This window comes from Cygnus atratus, chromosome 3, assembly GCF_013377495.2.
Source record: "Cygnus atratus isolate AKBS03 ecotype Queensland, Australia chromosome 3, CAtr_DNAZoo_HiC_assembly, whole genome shotgun sequence".
In the NCBI taxonomy this organism is placed as follows: Eukaryota; Metazoa; Chordata; class Aves; order Anseriformes; family Anatidae; genus Cygnus; species Cygnus atratus.
The window spans coordinates 82,031,734-82,059,393 of NC_066364.1; the positions used below are offsets into that span (position 1 = coordinate 82,031,734).

At 36.0% G+C, this 27,660-nt stretch overlaps 1 protein-coding gene across 1 annotated transcript in view; it reads right to left on the reverse strand.

Moving 5' to 3' along the window:
- RGS7 (regulator of G protein signaling 7) overlaps positions 1 to 27,660 on the reverse strand; it is a 308,925-nt gene that overhangs the window by 43,549 nt on the left and 237,716 nt on the right. Inside the window, exons 10-13 of the mRNA XM_035558119.2 lie at positions 18,276 to 18,340; positions 16,345 to 16,421; positions 16,120 to 16,201; positions 257 to 331 (exon numbers count right to left, since the gene is read on the reverse strand). Of these exons, the coding sequence (XP_035414012.1) occupies positions 257 to 331; positions 16,120 to 16,201; positions 16,345 to 16,421; positions 18,276 to 18,340 (299 nt within the window). The remainder of the gene's footprint in view (positions 1 to 256; positions 332 to 16,119; positions 16,202 to 16,344; positions 16,422 to 18,275; positions 18,341 to 27,660) is intronic.

The window sequence follows — 27,660 nt, forward strand, 5'->3', positions numbered from 1 at the left end:
GAACAACACACCAAAAAAAAGCAAAAATTATTTTTATTTTCTCAGTCTGTATTTCTCCAAACACTTTCTTATGTGATAGCATTTATTTAGTATTAGAACCTTTGTTAACAGAACTTATTTAAGAGCTTATTAATTAACAACATACATTTACGTATTTATTTCTTGCATCAGCAAGAAAAAATGTTTTAAGAAACTATGGAACTTCATGTTATAAATTACCTCCACCTCCGGCTTTTTATGTTATAGCAATACTTACCTTTCTTGTTTTATGTGGATTTCTCATTCTTGAAGACTTTTTTATATCCACTTCAGTAGTGTTTACGCATCCAGGCTATTAACAGATAAAGAAAAGAAAGCACAAAGATAAAATCTGAGAAATAACTCCATACTATTTCCACTGAGATACTCCTCTTCAGTTTGCAAGGCTAAACAAACAAACAACATAACAATAAAACAACAACAAAAAATCAACTAGAGGCATATTATGACTTCATGTTCTTCTGCAATATTCCCTATAATAGACAGTAAAACCTGAGTGACCTAGAGCCTAAAGAAGCATCTCAAGTAGCATTTTTTCTGGCTTATAGTAAGAGATATTATTTTGCTATTCAGCCTGGTTTGCTAGACTCTATGACGGTAGTTAGGACAAAGTTAGGACTGTGTATCTTTATGCTGAAAGTATTGAAAGCAATGTACAGAGAAGCAGAAAATATACAAATGCATACTATATTCTTATATTATTTCTGCTTCTCTGCATTTGAAGCACAGACAGGTACTAGTTCAAAATAAATTGCTGTTGGTCGTACTTAGTAATTTGGGAGTGAGACACCAAAGATATGCTCCTGACATCATGAATCTGAAAAACAAACAAACAACAACAAAAAAACCTCTCAAGATGTTTCTGTTTTGATTTTGTCAAGGAAGCCGTGCAATGTGCATTCTAGATATTCCTCTAAGATGCATGGTTTTCAAAATAAGCAGAGTTGTGCAACTCCCACCTAAGCTGTGAACCTCTGGCTCCCTTCAGGAGCTTCTGGTTTCAGATCACTTTTTAAATGATTTTAAATAAAATAAAATAAAATAAAATTACAAATGAGTGTCTAAATGGGATTTATCTCTTCGGAAGGAAGGAAGGAAGGAAGGCAGGAAGGAAGGAAAGAAAAGAAAGAAAGAAAGAAAGAAAGAAAGAGAAAGAGAGAGAAAGAGAGAAAAGAAAAAGAAAGAAGAAAGAAAGAAAGAAAGACAAAGAAAGAGAAAGAAAGAAAGAAAGAAAGAAAGAAAGAAAGAAAGAAAGAAAGAAAGAAAGAAAGAAAAAGAAAGAGAAAACAGGCTTTATTAGTCCCATCAGAAGGCTATCGGTCTAAACAGAACATCTTTCAACACATCTGATGTAGCCTTCGAAGAGTCATTCTCAAAATCTTTTAGCTCCCCAAAGGACACAAGTCCTCTAGTTTATTCTAATTCATCTTTCTTTGACACCTTCCTTTAAGTACAAACTCCCTGCAGAAATCTGTTTTTTATCCATTGCTGGAAACAACTAGAAAGTGTTATCCTCCATGGTGAGTTTTACCTGTTTATTTTAGAGGGATTACATATCCCACTGAGAGTGGGAAGTACTAAGTCTGCTATCTAGTGAGAGTAGATTCTTAGTGAAAGTAGGTTTGTTTGCTTTATTTCTAGTGGGAGTAGCTAGACTTGGATTTTAGGTTTGCCAGACAATAAAAATGGACTTTTATCAAGCTAATGACATGAACTATGTCTTCTCATTGTAAAGTAAAATGCTTGATAACTGTGGCTGTAAATATTCACAGCAAAAAAAATAAATAAATAAATAGAATGAAGCCTTCTTACACAGGCAGAGCCAAGAAACAAATACATTTCATTAAATGGGACAACGGTACTTTGCCTTTGGAAAAATATATTGAATAACAGCCTGATTTTTTATTGGATGTATTATCTATTTATTTATTTATTTACTTTAAAGTACTAAACTGATGCATGTTACATTTGTGGAATAAATAGTTCCTCATTACTAAGAATAAAAATAGGCACTGAGATTATATCCTCAAGACTTCATTCAGCATCCCTCTTGAACTAGATTTGGGAAGGTATGCTTTGTGCCTGTGTATAAAAATGGTAGCTTTTAGAATCACAGAATCATAGAATAACCTATACATAAGGGACCCACAAGGATCATCGAGTTGAACTGGCTCCACACAGGACCAGTGCTGTGACCACTGACCTGGGGAGCCTGTTCCAGTGCCTGACCACACTCCCAGGAATCTTCTTCCCAATATCCAACCTGGACTTTCTCCTGTGCGTGATGCACTGTTTGTGTGATTGTGTATAAAAATTAGAAGCAAACATGCAAATGAAAAATAGTAAAATGAAGAAAGTCCTTGTCTTAGTTCATATCACGTATCTCACTAAGAAGAGTACACAGTGGTAGTAACTAAGAATATGACTTACACCTCTTCACTTCTTCGTTTTCTAAGGTCATTGCCTTTAGTGCTTTTTTCTTAGTTTTAAACTAACATTTCTTTCAGCTGACTTGCAACATAGCTTGAGGTAGCTTAGTAAGTGGGACTACACTGGTCTGTCACAGCAACACAGAACTATGGAGTGGTGATACTGTTTGCTCACTAGAGTGTTACTATTAAATTACAGCAACTGATCATTAGTGACGTACCCAATTTGCTCCATTTGCTCCAAACATAAAAAATCAGTTTAAATGCTTCTGATTGAAAGACACTACAGCCTAATCATGGGGGACAGAGAAATTTGTACATCATAGGGTTGTTATTAAAGTCTCTTAGCTTAAGATCAGAAGTCTGAATAACATCTGGAAAACAATGGCTAGTAAATGGAAAGAATCTGTCTGTCCTTGCTCAGGATGGTGATAAGTGGAGGACACCTACTTTTGCACAGTTTTCTCTGTGGGCCTTAGAGAAGAGTTAGCAGTTGTCGTTTGTAAATTCTAAAGGGTTTTGCAATGATTGTCAGTTAAATACACTATTCTAAAAAAAAATATATATATATATTAAATGCAATGCTTTTGATACTTTTTGTTTCACTTATGGCTTTTTCTTTGTAATTGTGTTGATATTTTAAAATGCACAGGCACTTTCATTTTTTTTCAAGCAATAACTTTCGTTAGTCTCCAGTGACAGTCACTGCAAAGTTGATGTTTTTATCTGCCATTTCTGGTAAACCGTAACTCTGAATGCAAATTATGGAAAACACATCTCCACCAAAATCACAATTACTGAGAGGTTTGAATGGGAAATTTCATTATCAAGTAGAAGTAATTTATGAACAAGTACAGGCATGTAATTTCTTTCATCACGTTTATTTCCAGGACAGAGAACAAAAACGTCAGATTACTTTTTTTTTTCTACTTTGACTTTTTTTTTTTTTTCTCCTTTGACTTTTTTTTTCTCCTCTACTATTTGTAAATTTGTGTGATGCACCAGGAAAGCCTATTTTTTTTTCTTTTCAGAATATTTACATTCTTCTTGTGCTTACTTGTGAAAAAGGGGAATCCTATACAGAGATTAGTGTCTAAAAGCACTTTTTGTTTTATAACAGTTACTATAGTGAACATATCACATGTATCCAATTTTTTTAGATCAGTACAGACCGTTAATATCCCATACATTCAGAGATCATTTTTTCATAAAAATACAATGTCCATAAAATGTAACATTATACTGTTACATAAGAGGATTTGTATAAGTCTAATGCAGAGTACATCTGAAATATTTTTTTCCTTCAGCAATCAATATTCTGTCTACAGTGTTGCTTTTCTCTGCAGATCTATTGACAATAAATTCTTTTGCACTGCTTTCGATTGTTGTTATCACTGAAACAGCTCACCTGGTGGCTTTTTAGAATGAGAAAGGACAGTGATTTAACAATATTTTGTCTCCCCGTGAGTATTGTTAGATGATTAAACTGTCATGGAACATGTCCCACTGTTGAATTTACACTGTTGTAGTTGGGATGGTATTATTTCAGGAGGAAAAAAAGATTAATGCAGTTCTACCCAGAGATAATTGTGTCTTTTGTCTTTTAATCATGTAATAATGTAAGAGCCAAACATAATATTTTTTGCACCACAATAGCTTTTCTTCCATTTAGCAACAAAAGTTAACTTTCATCCTTCCTGAGCATTACAACTCAAAATAACTTGTAACTCTCAAAGACAATGATAGGTTGAAAAATACAAAACCCTGCATGACAGCCAATTTAAAAGTAGAAAGCAATTTCACAGGGCAGTATACTGAGATACAAAGTTAAAAAGAAAACAACACATCTACTTTAGGATTACATCAGCATCTGGCAGTGAAGAAGACATGGGCTTTTAACAATATCTACAGCCCTTGAATGCAGCAATTTGAATAGCTGGCACACTTATATAAGATACAAACTGTTGTGTTTTCCTGTTTGTTCTGTTTGTTTTTGTTTTGCTGTTGTTTTTTAATTATTTTTCAGTTATGTTTTTTTCGAAATATGTCCTAAAAAAAAAAAAAAAAGGCATAAAACTCATCTGAAGCCTCTTGCTGTGAAAGATTTCAAGTCCACAAGCACTGAATTGGTATGAACAAATTCTGGGAGATTTGTAGGAATTAAAGAAGGTCAAAGCTTATGCTCTTTGGAAGGAGCCCCAACCCAGTACTGAACTTCTACAGTGTCTCACAGAATCTTACAGAAACTTGGTTGTTTGCAGCCTCTCAGGCTGATGTAAATCTGCTGTGGCACAGCAGGAGCAGCAGCAGGAAGATACAGGCACAGGAACTCAGGAAGCTTCAGTACAACGGGGAAGGCAGTGAAAGGGCATATAAGTACTATGACAACCTCAGTTAACAGTAGGGGCTTAAGACTATATATATATAGTGATATAGTGATATATATATATAGCACTGGAAGCACCTAAAAGAATTGGGGCTACATTTTGTGTTTTATTCTCAATTAAAGTATATTTATTGAAGTGATACTTGATACGAGATGGTATTTCTTCTTTCTGTGGTGCTGCCACACTTCATCTGTTAATATTTAGGAATAAATACCAAACATCTTTTCAATTAAAATAAAAACAAAAGCTTGCATAATTTGATCATCTTGCTAAAATAATTCAAAGTCTTTGTGGGGAAAACCTTTGCTGGACAACATTTCATTTTATTCGCATGCCCCTATTAACATAATAACTATGTGTTTGGATACAATTACATCCAGCTGTGTTTTCTTTTTGTGTTGCTTTTTTAACTAGACTACCATAGTTCAAATAGCGAGATGCCTGTCAAAGTGCTCGGCTGCAAGATTCCCATTTAGTGTTTAGTATATAATTTGCATACCAATACTGTAAATAGTTTTCAAACACATTTCCTGGAAGACTTGAAACCCCTTTTATATGAGTAAATAGAGGGCTTATTTCTTTCAGGACTAATATTCAGTGTAAAAACAGTAGTGCCCCTCCACCCCAAGCCACACACAAACAGGAACATATCATGACCTTGTTGAAATTGTCATATAGCAAGATCATAACCAGGGTAGAATTAGGCACTCATCTGCTATTAAATATAGTGTCTGAAATATTGTCACATATTCAAAGGAAACTTATTTTCTTTTTATCCATCAGTTAACACTTCCTTGTCTTGAAATAAAAATGTCAGTGTGTTCATTTACAGCAGAGGACCTGCCAGCCCAATTCGGTGTTGAATTAAACACATGCAAATAATATTTAATATATATAGCGAGATTTTTTTTTAATTCCTACTTCAATTATTGTAGAATCACATTTGTATGAATCCCTAGCAGCACTACTTTCTGTTGATGCTGTCTAGGAGGCTACATAGGATTCCACCAAGAAACACAGTGGAATGATGAAACCTTCCTTACTTTACATCATTCACTTGGTACATTGGAAGATTTTATCTGCTTGGATCTGACTAGAGCCCACATTTGGAAATAATAAATAAATAAATAAATAAATAGAAGAGGATATGTTTAGTTAAAAAAAAATCAGTTGATATTCATTATCTTTCCCTGATAATAGTGGCAACAGTGAATCAATTAATTAAGCCTTTGTAATAGCACTAACAGTGAAATTAATTTTTTGACACCTTTGAAAGCAACTTTTTGGAAGTAGTCCTTACATACATCAAATGGGAAATGGGATGCTTTGGCCACTGTACATTTTCATTCAAATAGTTCAGAATATATAATGTTTAAAGTTTGTTTGCTCTACACAGTTGCTCACTCCAAGGGCCCCTCTTATTGCCTGGTCACATAGCCTAAATCAATTGCTACTAACACCTTTTTATGTAACAAAACCTTTTGCTATGATCTACTTGTAATTCTAGTAAGTATAAAATCCTCAGTGGAAAGCAAATTATGTTTATAATGATGTCAGTTTAAGTTCCAATGTCATCTACTTTCTTAAAGAATATGTCAATTTAACTGTGAATCTACTTAACGCAGAATAAAAAGAAGTTTCCTTGTATCTAATACAAATAAGCTCATGTATGTGGGAGAGATTAACCTCATGCATTGCAATAGGCTGGGATTTGCCTGTCTATGTTGCTGCTCTGTAGAAGCTGATCTGAGGGAGAAGAAGTTGAGCATGAGTCAGCAGTATGTCTTTGCAGCAATGCAGGTTAACCACAGACCAAGCTGCATTAGCAACAGCACAACCTGCAGGCAAAGGAAACGGTTAATTCTTTTGCTCAGCATCTTGAGGACAAATATGTAATCCCATGACCATTGTTGGGTCCCAGAAGCAATACCAGAAATATATTTCAAATGGAAAAATCCAGTGGAGGAACTGTAAGATGATCAGGATGCTGAATGTTTGACATACCAAGAAAGGCTGGGGGAATTGGATTTCTTCCGACTTTCAAAAGAGGAGAGCTAAATGTGGTCTTCTGCTGCCTAAAGGGGGCTTGCTGAGCTAGACTTGTTCCACAGGTATACCACGAAAGGCCAAGAGGCAACAATCAGAAACTGAAGTAAGAAAAACTCCAGTTGGCTCTAAGGGAAATATTCTTCATAATAGAAGGAAGAAGCTTAGAGAGGCTGCAGAATCTCTATCTTTGGTGATTTTGAAAACAAGGGCCTGGGCAATATTATTCAACTTAGAAGTCAGCACTGCTTTGAGTAGGATGTTGGACTAGAGAACCTCCAGAGGTCCCTCTCAGCACATATTTTTGTGATATAGCCTATGATCTTTCCAAACTGCAGGGACTGAAATTCAAATAATCCACACTATGGAACACTCCAACCAGGTACTCACAGCAGTGTGAAATTCATCACCCTCTATTCCTCTCTCAGCAGCAGAACAGAAAGAAAAGACTGGTATTTGCTTCCTCTGCTTTCTGGCATCCTGCAGTCTGTGTTCTGTTCTCAACCCATAACAACAAACATAGTGATGATTTAAGGAAAACTAAATTTCACAGCCTCTTCAGCTAAAACAGCATAGGTGATACTTAAAATAATTACCTCATTTCAATATGCACACCCATAAATTCAGGGTGCATTAAAGCAGTAAATACTAAGCAGATTGATTCATATATTTTGCACGATTTCATTACATTTCAATGTCAATTCACTTTTAAATAGATCTTTGTTTTGCAGTTAGGGGCTAATTGATTAAGAGTAATAAAAAATAATGAATTTCAAGATCTACAGTTTTTCCAAATTTAAACACTACAGATTTAAATAATGGACATACATATGAACATGTCAGATCTTGGCATCCACTTTGACAAGATAAAATAGTGAACAGAGCAAGTCAGACACACAAATGTAAAGACAAGGCAGAGATTGAATACTATCTTTTATATTATTTTTAACAGCAGACTGTAATAAATACAGTAAGCTTAAAATTTGAAATTTCCTAAGTCTCAAATGTTAGTGTTTCCTTATGTGACAATCTGTTCTGCTATTTGTCATTGTTCTTATTTTTTGCATTTTTCTAGGAAAGGAGTCTTATAACCCTCAGCTGTCACTATTGATATCACTCACTTCTAAATGAGGGAAAGAAAGTTAATTAGACAATGAATAATAAGCAGAATACCAGAGTTCATTTTTATCTGTCATTTTTATATTCCAGTTTACTTGTGTAGATAGCTAAACTTTGCATAGTTAAACATCTGTAAGAAAAAGGAGGAAAGAGGATGAAAGATTATGAAAAAGAAGTGAGGAGAAAAAAAAAGCCAATGGTGCTCAGCTGAAAACAAAAACAAAAAACAAACAAACAAACAGAAAAACAAATGAGTTATTACCTGGAGGAAACCCCAGTTTGACTCTGGCTATGTGGGAAAGTTTATTTTTCTCAGACAAAGTCTAGCATCAGAGGAGACATTAAAATCCTTTATTGAGCAAGTTGTCAGTAATGCCTAGAAGTGAGTCTCTCACAGCGAAAAACACAGGCTATATTCTCCTGCAATGCAGTAATTTTTCATTTCCCAGAGATGCAAGTTATTGGAGTGTGCAAAATCTGCCAAGGCTTATAAGGAAAGGTTGACGTTTAAGTAAGATTATTTGGATATTTTGTTTTTTACCTCATTTTACTGTGTTACACACTTCAGGGTCAATGAGTAAAAAGGCTTTGCTGCGAAAGAGCTGCACTATTAATGACTTTGATGGTGCAACAGAAAGTCTCAGAGAAGCATTTCGAATGTGCTGAGTACAATTGGTCAGATCTTTTAACAGGATTTAGAAAAGCAGGTGTTATCTTAAGGTTCAGTTAAAGGGGGGTTGCACATTTCCAACACTTTAAAACATTTTCAGAAAACTGTTTTTCTGGCAGTTATCTGATGGGACCTGAACGTTGTTTTAAGTGTAGCTCCCTTTATAACAATTACATCAATCAGCCTCAAATAATTGTCAAAAAATAAATCCAGTAGACAGATTAAAGTCCATTATGGCCATAGGAAAATTACAGAAATTGTAAAAACTATATATGTTTGATGATGACTTTATATGCGGATACTATCAAACTCTTTCACCTCCCTAGAACTCCAGACCAAATATCTCTAGGATCAGGCCATAATTTTTTCTAGTTTGTCCTATAGACTCTCTTTCCTGTTTCATATTAGCTCATCTGGGAAGTACAGTGATACTATCCAATTAACACCTATAAATTATATGTAATGATTAGGAAGCAAATCACAAGATTGTTTACAAGTACAAATTCTGTAGAAGCACATTTCAAATTTCATTCTGAGATGTCTCGCAAATTTGGCACCTCATCAGGGGACAATTATAAAAACCCTATACTGAAGTATTGGTATTTTCCCTCATTTCTTCAACCTTTTCATCATTTATTTTAAAGGATGCGTATTATGCTATTAAATACAATCTTTATGGAATACGAGATAGCATAAATAATTACAGTGTTATGGATTCAGTGTGACAATGAAATAAGTGAATACAATTTGGAACACAACTTGCATAGAACAGGCTCAAATTTAGTTATATTCCTGAATTTGAATCTATTTTTAAAATGTGATACATCTTACAAGATGCTGTAACCATCACTGAAAACAGTCTACAGACCATTTGTTGTAGAAAATCTACGGTCAAGTAATATTATGGAAACAAATTAGCCTTACACAGCTTAACTGCTAAAACTTGCCTATATCAGCTAATAAAGATTTACAACCTGTTGGCTTTTAATTACATAAATATAGCTTTTCTATTTTTCTTATTCATTTATTGAACAGATGTTTCAGGTCCAAGAATATTCAATGTCAAATTTTAGTGAACCGATTCCTACAAAGGAAGGATTGTCTTGGTAAGAATTAATAAAAGCTTTGTTAGGATTAAGTGTTCTCTCCTGTTGGAGGTTTTAACAGAGAACCATATAGGCAGCATAGAATGAATTTAAATGCTCAATACATGTCCTCGTTAGCTAATTTTATTTTGACTTATTAAAGAACAGAGACATAAAGTTACAGACTTATTTATTAAATTGAAATGAATGACCAATAAACCTGCTTGTGTCATCCGCTGGAAATATACTGATGCAGAAATAATGAATTATTGATAAACTGCAAATACAGGCATAACCATTTAAGTATAAGTTAAACCCACTATAGACAATCTCTTGTAAAGGAGAGACAACTTGCCATTTGAACCAATTAGTAAAATCAATATTTGCTTTATTAAAGGACTTATTTGAAGATCACTGGCTACTATGAAAATGGCAGAAGGTCCCCTGTTGCTCTGCTCTGCTATGTTTTGATTTGACTTAATGTGGCAAGGAGTGCAATCAATGGATAAAAATTTAACTACAAGTTGTCAAGGTGTTTTTCTTGTTTTGACAATAAAAATGTGGTTCCAAGACCATCAGAAAAAAAAAGAGAGACATTTGATCAATTAGTTTGACAAAACTTTAATTATGTTTGCAGTATGGTAAAACTCCATTGTTTTAAAAAGTAAGATATGGGAAGTCACACTCAGCATGGAACTTAGGATCACTTAAAGCTTCAAAGATTTTCAGCATATTTCCAAAAAAAAAAAAAAAAAAGGAACCTTCTCAACCTAGAATACTGAATACTACTGAGTAGAATCAGACACACAAGGAATTCCAATGGCTGTGCAAGGATCTGCTTGGAACAGGAGAAAAAAAAGATTTACAGAGATTTTCAAGAAATTTAATATAATAAATAAACCCATAAAATTAATCCATATGAGATAAAGCACCTCGAATCTTGGCAAGTATTCTCATGTTCTCACATCGTTACTTGTTTAAAAATGGATCGAGTACAAAGCTGGTCTTTCACCTTAAGAGAACAAGATTTAATTGTATTGCTTTAAAAATATTTCTTTTAGTGGTTTGTGTATCAGAGAAACACATAGCATACAAAATTCATATGAAAAGGATGTTGAAATTTATTTTTTGAGGCTTAAGTCGTGTAAAAGTAAACCAGAAGCAGTACTAAAGAATATGCTACTGACAGAATTGATATGCTTAATTCTTTTTGAAAGCTAATCCAATTTCTGATTATTCTTAATTTACAATAGACTATTTTAGGTTTGTAGTGACAGGTTTTCAGAACCAGAAATTATTGTACAGAAATCTGTACTATCCATCTGAATACGAAAAAGCACTTCTTTATAGTGAGGGTGACAGAGTACTGGAATAGGTTGCCCAGAGAGGCTGTGGAGTCTCCATCTCTGGAGATACCAAAACCTGCTTGGACAGGATCCTACACAATGTGCTCTCGGTGACTCTGCTTGGCAGGGGGGTTGGGCCAGATGATCTCCAGAGGTCCCTTCCAACCTCAACCATTCTGTGATTCTGTGATTCTGTGAAATAGTATCCATTGTATTTATTCAAGCTAAGGAGCATTAATTTCAATTGTTTGTATAACCTCATATTTGTGTTTGTGAAGATTCTAGTATTTGCAACAGTGCTGCATAAGGAAACCTGTTAAAGTCATCTGGTTTGTTGTCCCTATGCTAAATACTTAGAGTCATTATTGCTTTCTCAATTTTTTTCACCCCCAAAGAAAGCAACCTGCTGTTTTTACTAATTCCATACAGAATAACCTAGGTTATTCACTTGAAAAGAAATGACAACAGAAAAGTCTAACCACGTCTGAAAGTGATGATGGGGAATTCAAGTGAAATTTAGAAACTGATTAACTGCCTCTGTAATATACTTGACAGAATTAATTGGATTAAAGCAGCAAGCTGAATTCACACAGAAACATTGCATTTATTCTGAACATTCCTTATTCTTACTACTTCAACTTATCCTAGTTGCTACCAGAATTGTGTCTTACTAAAAACCAAATCATCTCATTTTTCTGTGTCCTTCCATTATCTCATCAGTTCTATTTCACAATTTCTGACCTCTTCATAACCTCAGTTTTAATTTCAGCATTTTCAGTTTGTTGCACTATTGGGGAAAAAGAAGCCAGATTCCTTTTTCCCCATCTGTCCCACCCTTACTCCAGAATCATACTAAATAACAACTCTAAATAATGAGAGTACAAATTCTTCCATATCGCCCCTAGTTTGCAAGCTAACTATAAGATTTAGAAATATCTGCCTCAAACAGATGCAAATATGGATCGTAAACACTATAACTATTTTGTGAAAATAACGCATTGTACAAAGCTTTATTTCATTACCAGAAGCACTGTTGTCTGAGACTGCCAATAGCTGCAACAGCTGCACACCCTGTCTGCTGGAGAGGTAACTCCCTTGTAAAGATACATGGTTAAATGGGTACAAAAGAAGACATGAAACCTGTATGCAGGTACATCACTAGAGAAGTATGGCATTATTTATGTTTGTTCCCTAGAGATGTTTAAAAACTCTATGAAAAATTATGATAAAGCAGACAGCAGGGTTCTGAGGCTAAACAAGTAACTGGCCCAAAAAAGTCCAAGATTTGTAGCACATGAAGTGTGAAATGAAGGATTGCTCCACCTTGGCCAAGTTAAATTCAGTCTTTTGCCAAGTCTTTGAGGCTGATCTTGAAGAATGGGATGGAAAAGTCATTAAAAACAAAATAAATGAAAGAAAAGAAAAGAAAACCCAGAACAAACAACCACAAGTATCTGCTGCATGACCCTAGACACCCGGTACTATTACCTACTGGCTCAGATGCTGAGGGTTGTGTTCAGACCACATAAAACACAATTTTAAAATACAAACGGGTAACATGAGATTAATGGAGATAGAATCCAATAAAAAGTTATAATAGAAAAGATGAAGGTGTGGGATGGGTGACAAGGTTTTAAAAAATGAAAACGTTACTTTTTTCCTACTTTGCTACTAGGAAACAATGACATGAAACCCCCAAATCTATAAATCAGAGGTGTTTCTGAAACAGTGAATTGGTCTTAAAGCCACATTTGCCCTTACCATTGCTCCTATCCTATACCAAATGTAACTAGCGTTGATAATTTTCCTTACTGCATTAAATTACACAAATACTATTTTTCCTTTTGGAGAAAATATTTTTTTTCAACTTATTGTAGTGAAACAGTATACAGATGAATTTCAGGAGAAAAAGATACTTTCTCCATTATCTTCTGAATTAATTTGAATCTCAGCAAGTACCCCACAGGCATTTATTATGCATTTCATTTAAATTACATTAATGTGTAACCCAAGAATAAGAGTCCATTCAATAGTTTGTAGCAGCAAGACAGCAGCTTTCCTTGCTTGCTACCTAAAATAATTAATTTTAAAACAAGCCATAGATACTCTCCAGCTAGTGTATTTGATGTGGCTTTGAGAATGTTTCAGGGGATTTTCTGTTTCAGTACTCATTTGTCCCTTTTTAGAAAATGTAAGATTATGGGTTTAAAATTGAGATAATAATTCAGGAAAGCTAAGAGTTCTTTTATAGAGACTTTAACCAGGAGTTTGACATTTCTTTTCAAACAAGAACAACTTCTTAATTTGTTTTTGCCTGGAAGGAACAGTCTTCCCTGCTTTAGTTTGATTTGTCACTGCTTTTTGACTGAAGCCCTAATCCTCCTAATCAATTTTCACTCAGTTGCATGCTCTGTAATTTATAGAAGTCTCAAAATTAAGGAAATGCTCTCTCTAGGCAGATGGAAAGACAAGGAAGGCTTTTAAGATATGTTTACTCTGCCATTCCAAAAGAGAAATGTGCTGCTATATGTGAATGCCATTAGTCTCAGACCTATCTTAGGTACTAACTATAGTGTAGAAATGATGACATAGACTTTATTGTAGGTCAGCTACTCGGGATCTCCTGAGAGTCTATACAACTTTCCCTGAGATGTATTTCCACAGTTTTATTGTGATTAGTATCTGAACTTGAATGATTAAAACTTGTACAGGAAGCCTCTGCAGGCTGCAATACCTACAATATTTGTCTGAGTATGGCATAAATCTTCTAGGGTCTTCTGTAGCCACCTGCAGGACTGATCTTGACTTGGGACCTATGAAATAATGTGTTTTTTTTTTTTTTTTTATTTTGGCAAATGCTCTTTACATATCAAACTTTGGCTCATTTTCATTATTTTAAACTTATCAGTCATATCAGTGACACTTCTGATACTCAGATCATGCTCCTTTTGTGGGGTTATACTTGCCTGGTTTCACTGTCATACAGCCATTCTTTTTTCATGTCTCCCATTCCTTTAGTGCACTGCTGCACTGTCATTTTGGACTGATGAATTACTTCCCTATTCTATCCCTTTCAACATTTTAAAATATCTATTTTCCGATTACTCACAGACTATTTTTTATATGTATAATTTCTGTACCAGCATGGTAGCCAGTTAGGTAAGAAATAAAGCAGCTAGGGACCAGAAAACCCATGAAAAATCCTGAAAAATGTTTATTTATATATCCAAATAAAAAAGCTAAGAATGAAATATCTGGTTCTCCAAATTCACTTTCAGTTAAAAAAAAAAAAAGTCCCTAGCCTCTAAATTTTTATCAAAAGATGAAAAATTATAAATTAAGAATCTTTTGTCTGCTCCTCTTTTAATGTTTATTATTTTTAATAGAAGGTTCTGTGAGAATAAATTCATAACATTTTCAAAACTAGTTATTCAGTAACTAGTGAGAGGAGTTGTTCAGCTAAAGTATCAGTGTTTCCCTCTCCATTCTTCTATTTATATCTCTCAAAGTCAGGAGCCTAGATTGCTGACTGTAAGCCAATCTTTTGTCTCTGGTATTTCCTAGGTATATCTACAACCAGGTTAAAAAAATCAGCTGGACCAGGCACCTTTATCCACAGTTCAGTCAAAGCTCTTAATCAGATTCATTTTCCTCTTTTGTCTTGGTGCCCTTAATTCTCTACTTCTTACTCTCTACTACATCTTAACTCAAAACTTCATCAATTCATCTTCTCTTCCAAACCTGTAAATAGCACTTCATTCCCAAATTCAAAACCCTTAAATCCATTTCTGCAGCTAATATAAATGCTGTTTGCTTTCAAACTTTACAGGTCCATAGAAACATTCTGTGTCTATTCTATTGGCAGCTCCCATGAACATCAGATGGCAGATTGTTTTTCCTGTCTTCCTTCCTTGTTTTATGCCAGTGACTAGATAATAATGTTCCAGTTTTCTTGTATCTAATGTCTGCGGTTTGAATCTTTCACTTCAAATGATTTTCTCTACTTGATGTTCTTAAATCCTACCTAAAAATCCATTTCTTCTACCACTTTTCCAATTTCACAGTCACAAGTGCAAGCTGACCCTGTCCAAGTTAATTTGAAACTTTCTAACTCTGCCTACCTCTTCTACAGGTATCATCAACGCAACCTTACACCCTTAAAACAATTACTGGATATAAATCAGAACTAGCTGTTGTAATAACTGCAGTCATCTAAGAACGAGGAATAAAAATGAGTAAGTTTTAGTTACGTATCTATTCAAATGTCAGTGGAAGACATAGTCCATATTCTGTTTCATTGGTAATGATATCAAACTGCATATAGAAATTGAAAGCTTAATGCTGCATAAGAGAAACTGCAGTAAAGTTCTGTAGTAAAACAAACTGATGTGAATATTCACCTCTCAAAGGTTAATTGGAATTGTTGTGACATTTGGCGTTCTCTCTCAAAGTTTTAGCTCTAAGGTAGTTGATTTTGTAAGGACTTTTATTTTTTTATAATTTCAGATGGACTGTGACAAGGAGCTCTGACAAATCTTGTTAAGTCAGTGTATGACTTTCACAGCTCAAAGCCAACAATATCTAACCTTTATGTACATTAAAAATAGCCTGAAAACATGACTACAGTGAAGTTGGAAGGCTTAGCAAGAAAAAAAAAAAAAAGATTAAAATATTCAGATTTATTTAAAACTATTTTTAGTTATGTTGATAATTTTGGTAGTGTGACTCGTACCTTGCAAAACCTCTGAGACTGTAAAAGTCAAAGAAAGGTATCTTTTGATTCAAGAAATCAGACACAACAAATCTATTCACTGAAAACCCCAAACTGAGTGTAAACATGTATGCAGTCTTCAGTAGTACAATGATATAAATTATAGATCCTCCCCAACCCATGGCCTACAGCCCTTTTAATTGTTCCCAAACTTCCCCAACACTCCACAGAGGCTAACATTCATCAGTGGTCCCACTCATAGGCAGAGCAGCCCCACCAGCACTCACCACCGGCCGGTGCACGTCCCAGAATGCTCGCTCTTGGCTGTCAAGAATCTTCCGCTCTATCTTGTCTCTCTTCTTGTCTACTCTGTCAATGTTATAGGATATTTAAAAGAAACAGTGTTAATGACAGCAATTTGAAACATAAGAGGTGTCCAATCACTTTTTCATCCCCTTCTCCCTTCAAAAAACATGCACAAACCCCAAATCCTCATCTTCAAAGCAACTTACTTTGCTTGTGCTTCAGCTTGCATAAAAATAAACTCCCACTTTCGAGCAAATGCTCGCTGTAGCCTGGCCAAACTCTCCTGAAAACACATCACAGTTTTATTAGGTTAGGTTGTTACCTTTCCATCCTCCACCGCTCTCCCTAATCCCCCACCCCACCCCCAAAAAAAGGTGTAATATAAGCCATAATATGTGTACCAATGTAAATGTACCTTACTTGTCATACAAAATGTTTGTTTGACACCAACCAGGATGGAATACTACATCTATCTTCTTTTGGATGTCCTGACTATTTTAGCTTTGAAAATTTGATAAAGGTGGATACAACCCCCTAGCAGAACATGGGATTTCTGAAGCATTTTTATGTACTGGGTGTTGGCTGGGTAATTTTGTAATAATACAAAACCACATTCTCATTTTAGAAGTACTTAATTGTGAGAGGTAACAACAGTACTTTCCATATTGGACGATCCCCATGACAACTTTCATCAGTTGTTTATACAAATGGCTTGTGTTGGCAACATCTAAATTTAACTAAAATATAATAACAAAAAACTATGGATATTATGGTAATATAGGAATTGTCCAAGTTATTCACAGCTATCCCCACTTTAAAATAAATGCAGACTATAGTTATTCACTACTACACAGGAAATATATATATGCTATAGCCTACTAATAATAACAGTAAGAATATTTGCAAAACCTTATCAAAAATCTTTCTTCTAGAACAGCTTTATGGTCTGCAATGGAGTTTTTCTAAGTGCTTTCCAGCTTAAAAGGCAGCAGTATGCAGTATGACAATACTAAGAAGGCTGAGGTTCTTAACTTCATCCATAAAGACCCCAGTTACCTCTGTACACTGCTTTTACATTACATGTAGATTACATGAAGAATTTTCTGTAAACTTCCTAAAAAAATGTGTTGTTTTAACTGTATTTCTACGTATTGCAGAGGTATCTCTATGAAATACTTACTGAAAATAAAGATTGCAGAGAGGAGAGAGGAGACTTTCTAGAGATCTTGTCAATACCAGTAAAGGCTCTCAGGATAGTATACTGGAGGTGAATTTTCTAAGGCATGTAAGTATAACATTATGCATACCCCACAGTGCAGTACACTGAAAAGCAAGTTTGTGCCAGAAGAAGCAATAGAGTGTGTCAGCATGATGCTGTGGCTGGCGTATTTGGCATGTTGAGAGGTCTGGCTGACTATCCTGCTATCATGTCATAGTAACACAGCTGGACAGCTTTCAGTGCAGAGCCAGGACTGTGCACGAATTTTCTGTTGACTTTTTCATGAAAAATTCAGGAACATGAGGGGGGGGAGGGGGGGAAGGGCAGACAGTGACGGAATTCAGCACATCTCCTTGGTGAGTGCCATCCTCATCACCTAATCAAAATCTCTCCTTCTCCTGCTCTTCCTGGCCCCAATTATCTTGCCTTCTTGCCTGGGGCAGAGGATGACTTTCAAAGAGTGGGAAGAGCCTCTGCTCTGACTGTCTTTGCCTCTAGTCTAACTGATGGGACTAAGACTCAAGTGCCAGCATCACCTTTAAGAATGAGATTTATACTTCTACAGCTACTAAATGCTTTTGAACACATTGCTAGAGATCCTTCATTCAAACCTTACATGGTGTAGAGTACATTTGCTTTCAAACACTTGAAGGGTATGTGGGATTTGCGAGCAGTTGTTTCTGATCCTGGCATGACGATCTGAGCAGAGTAAAATCAGAGACAGACCAAAATCTCAACTCTTGCCTAGCCAGCCTTCACTACTGTCTCTCAAATAGCATTTCTGACTTCTGAGCAATATCAGACCCACATGCTGGCAAAAGGTGGATAACTACAGAATGCCTGTAGTTCTCATGCTTAACATTATTTTACATGCTAATTAGGCCCAGCAAAGAAATTTACTTTTCCCCAGGTACTTACAGCTTCATAGTCTGCTAGCTCTAGCCTTGCTTTGTTTTGCATTGTCCGCTTGCAGAGATAAACCGCTGAAACAGAATAAAGTGGTACAGAATTTGCTACTATCTCACAGATGCAGCAGAAGAGAGACCTAGAGGCTTCATCTATATTTGGCTGCTAGCTTCTTTTATTTTAATTTCTCCCTCTATTCTAAAAAGCTTTAAATACAGGATCAATGCTACAAGTATTGTAACTGAAATGATGGGTCAGATACAGAGATTCATTAAATAATTATAAAATCTAATTTATGCAACAGACAGCATATACAAAATGCATGAGATAGTTGCATGGCCAGGGAACTAACATGTTAAAGAGAAAATGGCAAAAACATTTTTAAATGGTGTGTGTTGCTTATAAAGTGTAAGAGTTTTATTAGGATATATGCCAATATATATACACATACATACATATATTCTATATAAGCTGAATGGGTTTTTAAGAATGTGTATACAGAATTTTATTTTTCTATATTTTATACTTAGAAATCCCTAAATTTCAGTCTGAAAAACTTTTAATTAAAAATTAGTTCCAAAGAAGATTTAAGTTTCATACAGTATGGTCTGCTATAACTAATATTTAAAATAGAAAATAATGAGACCAAAAAAATTAAAAAGGAGTACCTTGTATTAGATACAAAGATAAAGAGAAATATTTTATTTATTTTAAATCCAAAATCCTTCAGCAGATCTGTTCTGCCTCCACCTCATCCTGACTGAACAGAACTGTAACTAAAAAAATGGAACTAAATACTGAAAGGATGCAGGGATGAAAATGAAAGTTAAGGCTACATATACAGCACGTTGGTTTGCATTAGATTAAAAGCTTGATCCTGAAGTCTTTATTCTTTATATTCTTCATATTCTTTAATGAAGTACATTTCCAACAGATTCTTCACATGAACCCCAAATATTGCTTAATTTCTCCCAACTGTAAGATGAGCAGGGAAGCACAATTCCTTCTGCTAAGGTCTGGGAGCATTGTTTACCTGTATCAGTACCTGAGAGCACCTTCTCATGTGTGAGATGGAGGAATCTTTTGATCAGTGTAGGTAAGAATACCGTAATTTGTCTGTGGTCTCTATGATCAGCAAATCAAGCTGATATTTACTGTTTCTACCTAGGAATGGGCCATGCCTCCTGCCTCCCAACTGCTAACTTGTCCACTATGGAAGCAAAGAGAAATAACTTCATATAGGAACATAATTGTTGCAATTACTAGGAAAAAGGACTTGCTTATCTTATATTTGGCTTTGCTTTTTAAGGTAGTCAAACCAGTTATATTTTACACACAAAGATATATTTTTATGTCTAACAAATCACAGAATCACAGAATGGTTGAGGTTGAAAAAGACCTCCAGAGATCATCTAGTCCACTCCAAACTGCTCAAGCAGGGTCACCTAGAGCATGTTACACAGGATTGCATCCAGGTGGGTTTTGAATATCTCCAAAGAAGGAGACTCCACAACCTCTCTGGGCAGCCTGTTCCTGTGCTCTGTCACCTGAACCATAAAGTTCTTCCTCATATGGCGATGAAACCTCCTGTGGTTCAATTTATACCCATTACCCCTTGTCCTATCACTGGCCACCACTGAAAAAAGTTTGGCCCCACCCTCTTTACATTGTCCCCTCAGGTATTTATACAGGTTGATAAGATCCCCTCTCAGTCTCCTCTTCTCTAGGCTAAACAGGCCCAGCTCACTTAATCTTTCCGCATAGGACAGATGCTGCAATCCCTTAATCACCTTCTTGGCTTTACACTGGACCCTCTCTAGAAGTTCTACATCCCTGTTGCACTGGGGAGCCCAGAACTGCACACAACATTATTCCAGATGTGGCCTCACCAGAACTGAGTAGAGGGGGAAGATCACCTCTCTCAACCTGCTGTCCACACTGCTCGTGGTGCAGGCTAGGATCCCATTAGCCTTCTTGGCCACAAGGGCACACTGCTGGCTCATGGTTAACTTGTTTGTCCACCACGACCCCCAGGTCCCTCCCTGCAGAGCTGCTCTCCAGCAGGTCAGCCCCCAACCTGTATGGGTGCCTGGGGTTGTTCCTCACCAGCTGCAGGACCCTGCATCTGCTCTTGCTAAACCTCATGAGGTTCCTCTCCGCCCAACTCTCCAGCCTGTCCAGGTCTCTCTGAATGGCTGCACAGGCCTCTGGTGTGTCAGCCACTCCGCCAAGCTTTGTATCATCCGCAAACTTGCTGAGGGTGGAAACCCACACTGGTGGATGCTATTTCAGTGGAACTGATGACAAGCACTTCTTGTAACTCCAGCTGCAGTTACAAGTGTTACTTGATGCAAAATGTAGTTATAATTTGACACAGTTTTTGCCTATTTTTTCCTCATTTTGTACGTTATCTATTTTCTTTCACATTTTTCTTTTTTTTGCTTTCCCTTAAGAAGCCATGGCCACTTCCTCTGTTTGTTATACTCCTATATCCCCCCATTGCAATCTCCATGTCTGCAAAATTTATAAATACAGATACAAATCCACTAATCACACAACAAGTACATCAGTCAAAGAGTTTCTATAGCCTCAGTTTCCATGCATTTTAATAATACGATACAGTTACGCTAATGCATTGGCATGCATGCTGAAATGCCACAAAAATGTGAGGGGATGAATTCCTTTGTACTTAGGCTTCATCCACAATAAGTACAGTGGTAGGAAAATACTGAGGACGAAAATGCTATTCGTTATTTAGATCCTCTGATAGTGAAGCATTTTCCTCTCTTTTCCTTCAAAATCAGTTATTTACTGAACATGAAAACCATTCATAAATTCCCTGAAAATATTAGCAATAAAGTGTATATTTAATAGACATGTGTAGACAGTTCTAATAATTCTAAGCGTTAAAATTTGTCTATTTCAAGCAACCTAATTTCATCTGAACAGAAACAAAACAATCTCCCTGCTCTCTGTGCATGCTTAATCTCTTGTAAACCCTATAGTCATGGTCCCTGTTAGAGGCACCCCTAATTAGTTTAGCAATTCCTTGAGTCCCACAGTGGATATATTCTGGGATTAGCATCTCCTGCTACATCCAACAAAAGTCACTGCTGTAGAGGTGGCTGACTGTCCACCTTTCTGTCAGGGCACGCTTTAACAAAAGAAGCATCTTCAGATCTTTGAGTTCTCAGCACTGGCAAAACAACCACCAGGTCACCAGGAGAGGGTGAGAATGGAATTAGCTTGCCATACTATTAACCTGATATTGTGTCCAAGAAAACCCTGTCTTCACTGTGTGAGTGTACTGCAGTATCTTCCCCCAGCGTTTTTTTAATGACCTATTTGCTCCAGTTCCATGGCATATAGTCCATACAAGAATGCTTGTTTTTCATTATGTCCATACCTTAGCCAAGACTCAGAAAATCATGTTCAGGCTTCAGACATTTTCTCTGGAATATCCAGATGCCCTCCCTTTCAGGCATCTAAAGGTTATAATACCAGTGGCCTAGATTCTTTAAGTCAAAAATATTTCTAGGTGCCAGAATATGCCCAAGAAAGATTTAGTTATCTGGGAAATATGATGTGTTTACTAGTGAAGAAGAAGAAAATAGTTCTGAAGAATGTTCTAACAATTACATCCTTATCATAAAAGTGCATGTTTGAGGATCTATATAAGAACTATTATAGTCACATGAGAAGGTGGCAGTAGCTCAGGAATTTGAGTTCACTAGTTCACACTCTTGTTGGCATAAATCCTCAGCTTGTCCATAGCAAAATTCAGTAACAGGCTGGAATGCAAGAAGAACGTGAAAATCTATTATTTTCAGCCAGAACCTTTGAAGACACAGAAAAATATGTTTTTGTTCTTTCAGCTTTTGGAGCAATGAGATCTAAAATATGGATGCTGCTGCCTTTTGCTGGTACCATTCCTTTTCTGCACCGAAACATGTAACTTGACCTTGAGCGTCAGGGCGGGGGGAGTGATGTCAGTGAGTCTCCTGTTCCTGTCTCAAAGCAGAGTCATGATCCTTTGACATTTCAGAGAATGACAGTGTCTGCTTTTCTAATCCCATGGTTTGTATGAGTTTTCAGTGTTTTTACAGCTTGATATGGAACTAAAATCTGCTGGAAGGTTCTGATACTAAAAGCTTATCAGTTCTCTTATCTTCACATATGCTTTTCTAGCACAAAAACATGATGCAGTTAATGACATCATACCCAGTGTTGTGTTTCCCATTTTTTCCCCAAAAACATGAACATCTGCATTTGTAGCATGGAAATTACAATAACGGAGAAGACATTTTCAGCTCATCAGTGTTCATTTATGATCTGTTAATGAGAGATGTTTGGAACTGCATATTCCATTGAATTACCAGACTCCATCATTATTGGATGGTCTTTGGTAATTGTAGTGTATTGGCAGTTTGACAGACTCTGTAAAATTCTGCAGTTTGCTCTTGTGCCTGAAGGAAGTAAGTTGTCAAAATACTCTATTTTTGTTCTTACATATCTTCTTGTGGTCATACTGCTCCATATTAGAACACAAGGCATTTCCGAGCCAGAAATGTTTATGCTTTAAAGCAAGGATGCTGAAAGAATGAAGAAAGTTTGAAAGGCTTCAAAGAAAGGGAAAAGTATCTAAATTTAGCCAATAATCACCATTTTATGAAGGAGAGTACTATTAATTGCCTATGTTAGGAACAAGAAGATCGGGCTGCAGCTATTCTTTGGGTCAGTCCTGAAGCAGGTTCTAGTTTTGAGCCTACACTACTCTAAAGCAGCACAGGTGGAGGCCCATTCATTTGCAGTACATGCAACAAATAAAAGGGCCACCTTTACTGAAAGTGACCCCCCAGGACCCTGCTCAGGACCCTCAGTGCTCCAAGGAACTATAAATGCCCCAGGCAGCCCATCCAGAGCCTCTACTGTGGCACCCACTGGCCCAGGAGCTGAATTTAAGCACAGCTACTTCCCATGGCCCCTGCTTGAGCTACACTAGGTATGCCTGTAACCAGCCCTGAACCTTACCAGTGCTGCTCTGACTTCCTGGTTGAAACCAGGACCTTCCCATTCACTTACAACCCTGACGGTGAGGACTTTGCCCCTGCTTACACTGTTGACAGCCACAGCTCTCGCTTACCTTCTGTTGCAGAGCTGCATGCCTTTGCCATTCTCTGACAAGGGTGCTGAAAAATGCTTAACATATGGATGAATGATAAGCAGGGAACAGGGTCTGATTAATAACCTCAATTTACTATATATGGACTGCCACATACCATCTTATTTTTAGTGCCAGTGTATTCTGATGGATTTTGCAATCAACATAATTGCCTACACTAAAGTGAACTGTGTATTAGATGCTATATGCTTTACAAATTACTGATTAGCATGAGAAAACTGATTTTCCAGCCATTTTAAACACAGTATTAATATGCAGCAATTCATAATGAAAGATGGCCAGTGACATATATAAATGGGCATCTGAACCACAAAACAGTACTAAAACACACTTTGGAAAACTCTGCTCAGGTGTTCACAAAACCTGGAAAAATTGAGAGTTTAAAATGAGAATCAGAAGTGTTCTACAAATAGCTGCATGAAGAGGGTGTCTGGGCTTTCTCTCCTGTAAGTTTTTAAACTGATATATCCAAAATAATCCATTGTCATGGTTAACTACCTTTGTTTCTTGCTCTTGAGTGCTCAATTGTACTTGAAAGCTCACGGAAACCTTTTTTTTTTTCTTTTTTCTTTCTTTCTTTCTTTCTTTCTTTCTGGTAATTACAGGTTTTATTCTAGAATCAAGAAACTGGACTGATAATGCACTGTATTATGTACACTTACTGAAAGGAAATAAATAAATAAATAAATAAATAAATAAGAGCTTCCAACCAACAGTTAAAGTTGGGAATTTAAACTTGTTTCTAAAAGGGGCCTAAATCTCTGCTCCACAGAGCAGAGAAAAAGCTTCAGCTAAATTCAATGGAAGTACAACTGGGCCTCTGAAGACCACAGATAATGCCACCTACACATCCACCACCATGTACACTAACTTAAACTCCTTACATAACTGTCCTAGTGCCAATAGTGTTACAGCTTGATTCAGCCCCAGATGGTGGGTGTAACTCTCAGCAAACACTCATTTTCTTCACTTAGGCCAGATTAAATTTATAGTCTCTTTGAGTCAAAATTCTGGTTTCAGAGTCAGTGTGTACCTGCCTAGTCAGTATTTAAAGAGCAAGGAAAAAGGAAATACTGTAAGCTCCAAGGGTTTCAAAGTGCCCTGTGGGCAGACAGAAGTTCTCCATCTACGAGTGTCTGCATTAGATGCAGAATTACAGGACAATCAGCACAGAGCACGACTACAGAATAGAAAAAATGAAATCGACTATCTTATTTAAGCATCAGGATTTCCAGGGCTATTTATGCCATTTTTAGGTCAGCTCTAAAAAAGTATTTTTTTTTCTCTTTGTGACAGCTAGTGAGTTTCACTTAGTCTTTAAAAAAAAAAAAAAGGATAACTTTCTTTTAGGTGGACAAATGGGTCAGCCTCATGTATCAAGAACTACACTTTTCAGTAAACGCTAAGAACATTAAATACAAGTAAGACCGTGATAGTTTATGTGCACTAAACTGCCAAATGGTCAAAAACATAATTTCTGGAATAGTCCTACCATTTAATACCGATAATATCTACCAATAATCCTACCTTTTAATCTCTGATCACAATAGTTCTATATCATTTAAGGAATGTGATTTGATTATAAATTTGGAAGAGTAGAGCCAAATTAATTACGAATTTTTATATTAACCAAGGGCAAGAAAGAAAACCAATTTCAAACAGAGAGCTCAAGAACTAGAAAAGAGAAATCCATCTTTTACACAGAAAATTCCTCAGATTATGTTGCCTGATAAAATTCTGCAGGTTGACAAAAAAAAAAAGAAAAAAAAAAAAGGTTTCAGAATAAAGACCACCCAACCCACCTAAATTATGGGATCAGTTAAGGAATATCCTGCTGTCAAATCTAATTTAAAATTGTATCCATTGAATTACTTCATGCTTCCTGATATTATCATAATGTTTTCAATTTGCATTGAAAAATTTATTTAAAATTGTATTCATTGAATTATTTAATGCTTCCTGATATTATCATAATGCTTTCAATTTGCAAATTTGCATTCAAGAACTTAATCACCTGCATTGGCACAAAAAAAATAAAAAATAAAATAAAAAAAAAATTGCATCTCCTCACAGGTTCTCATTTAATAGGGGCTCATATGAATTTGATATAAAACTTCTAACAAATCCGAATACACTGATTTTGCATAGAAACCACTTAGGGCATGTGCAATTCAAGACAAGGCTGAGAAGACAAAAGATGGAGAGCATTCTCTTCTAAACTGCAAAAGCCAGCTACAGGGACAGCATCAGAAGACGGTCATTACCTGACAAAGGTGTCAGTTACTCAGTGCCCACCCAGCAAAGGGCTGGCAGTAGCAAGGCTACAGAAAAATACATTTTTTGTCACGGCCTGAAGCTCTAATTTCCATATTAATAATGAAACAGAAAAACAAAAACAAACAAAAAACACAAACTGTGATTTGAAAGTAATTCTGAACTTTATGAGTTATGTTTATAAATCTCAGAACTTATTCTGATAGATTATATCTCTATTTATATGGGGCCTAGATGCAGATTGTCAATGCTTTTAAATAAAGCTATTAAAGTAATGCTGTGCATACTTTAATGTGCATACAAACGCCTTGGCCAAACACATTTTACATGTTACACGTATTATGGAAATTTACACATACATGGAAAGAAAAATTTGAGTAATTAAAAATTCTGAAGTTGTGAGCTGATTGGAGAGCATTTTCAGGAAATGCCTCCTGCTTACAGAGCCCTCTCTGTGGTGGTTTGTCAATGTCAGAATTAGCAAGGTTCAGAACAAAATTCAGGACATGTTTGTTGAAGTGAGACTTTCTTTTCATCATTTATATGACAGAGATAGCTCCTAATGAGTAAATGATATAGCTCTACAGAGTAATATAATGGAATAAATCCAGAGCGGAAAAAAAAAAAAACACTTGTAGGTCACCTAGTCCATCTTTCTGTTAACACAGGTCTCTTTCCTAAAGTACTTTTCATTGTGTTCTGCCCAGATTAAATTTTGTGCATAGCAAGCACTGGACCCAGCCACATTTCTTGAGGGACAATTCTGTTTGATAGATTGTAGTCCTCACTTAGTCCTGTCACCAAGAGCTTAGCCAACACATTCTGTATATGTAGTTTCTCAAAGAAAAGCCACTCACTTAAAGAGCCATGACCCAGTCTTATAAAAAAAAAAAAATTAGTAAATTAGTTGAGTCTGGTGGAAAGTGTCTGTTTCTTACTACACCTGGAAATAGAGTAAATTTTGAGATACTTTGAGGCAGGTCCTTAAAAGAGGGATCTATTAAGAACCTAAGAGAATTTCTTGTGTGAGTCATTGCTGACATACTCTTGCTGACACAAGTTGTTGAAAAAATAAATATTTGGCATCCAGAATCAAGATTATAGAATATCAGAGCTATCCACAAACTATTTACACCATATTGGTAAATTTCTCCTAATTCTCAAGGCATACATTTTGACAAATACATTTTTATTCATATCTGACAATTTATATAGAACAAAATGCTACTCTGCTACCAGTTTTGCCCCAAGCTACTGACTCATATTTATGGATTAATTTCCAGAGATGCTGAGCACATGCAGTTTTCCAGCAGAGCTCAGGCACACAATAGGTCTTAATATTTCTCAAATCCAGACTGCTTACTGCTAAGCTGTTGCCAAGGGAATCCTGCCTGAGCATTTGGGGTAAAGGACATAATGCCTCCTCTGCATCCTCTATATAGAAGTCCTCCTTCTTGCCAGTTATTCCAAGCAAAAGAGTGCAGAAAAATGTGTAAGAAAGAAAATTCCTAACATAATCAACATTTCAGAGAGGAACTTGAAGGTAGGTATGTAAAAGAAGTAAACAACAAACGCTAGAGAGAAAATTATGCAAAAATTTTCAATATATGAAAAAAATTATGCATGATTGCAATTACTTTACAGGCACTATGTACTCTTTAGAATGACTGCAAGCTTTGCAGAGAAGAAGTAAGTGAGCCAGGTGCTATGGCTCATGTTCAGAAGGGAGCAACAGAGGCTGAGCATAGGGAGGCCTATGTCAGTTTAATTTATATGATAAGAAAGTATCTCTAAGAAGCAAGCTTTGTATGGACTTACTTGTCAGTTGAATTATCACGAAAAAATAAAATGGATGGACTTTTGCTTTCACAAAAAGGCTGGAGAACAATCGCATTGAGACAACAACTTTCATATAACAGAAGTAGATGATTTCTATATTTT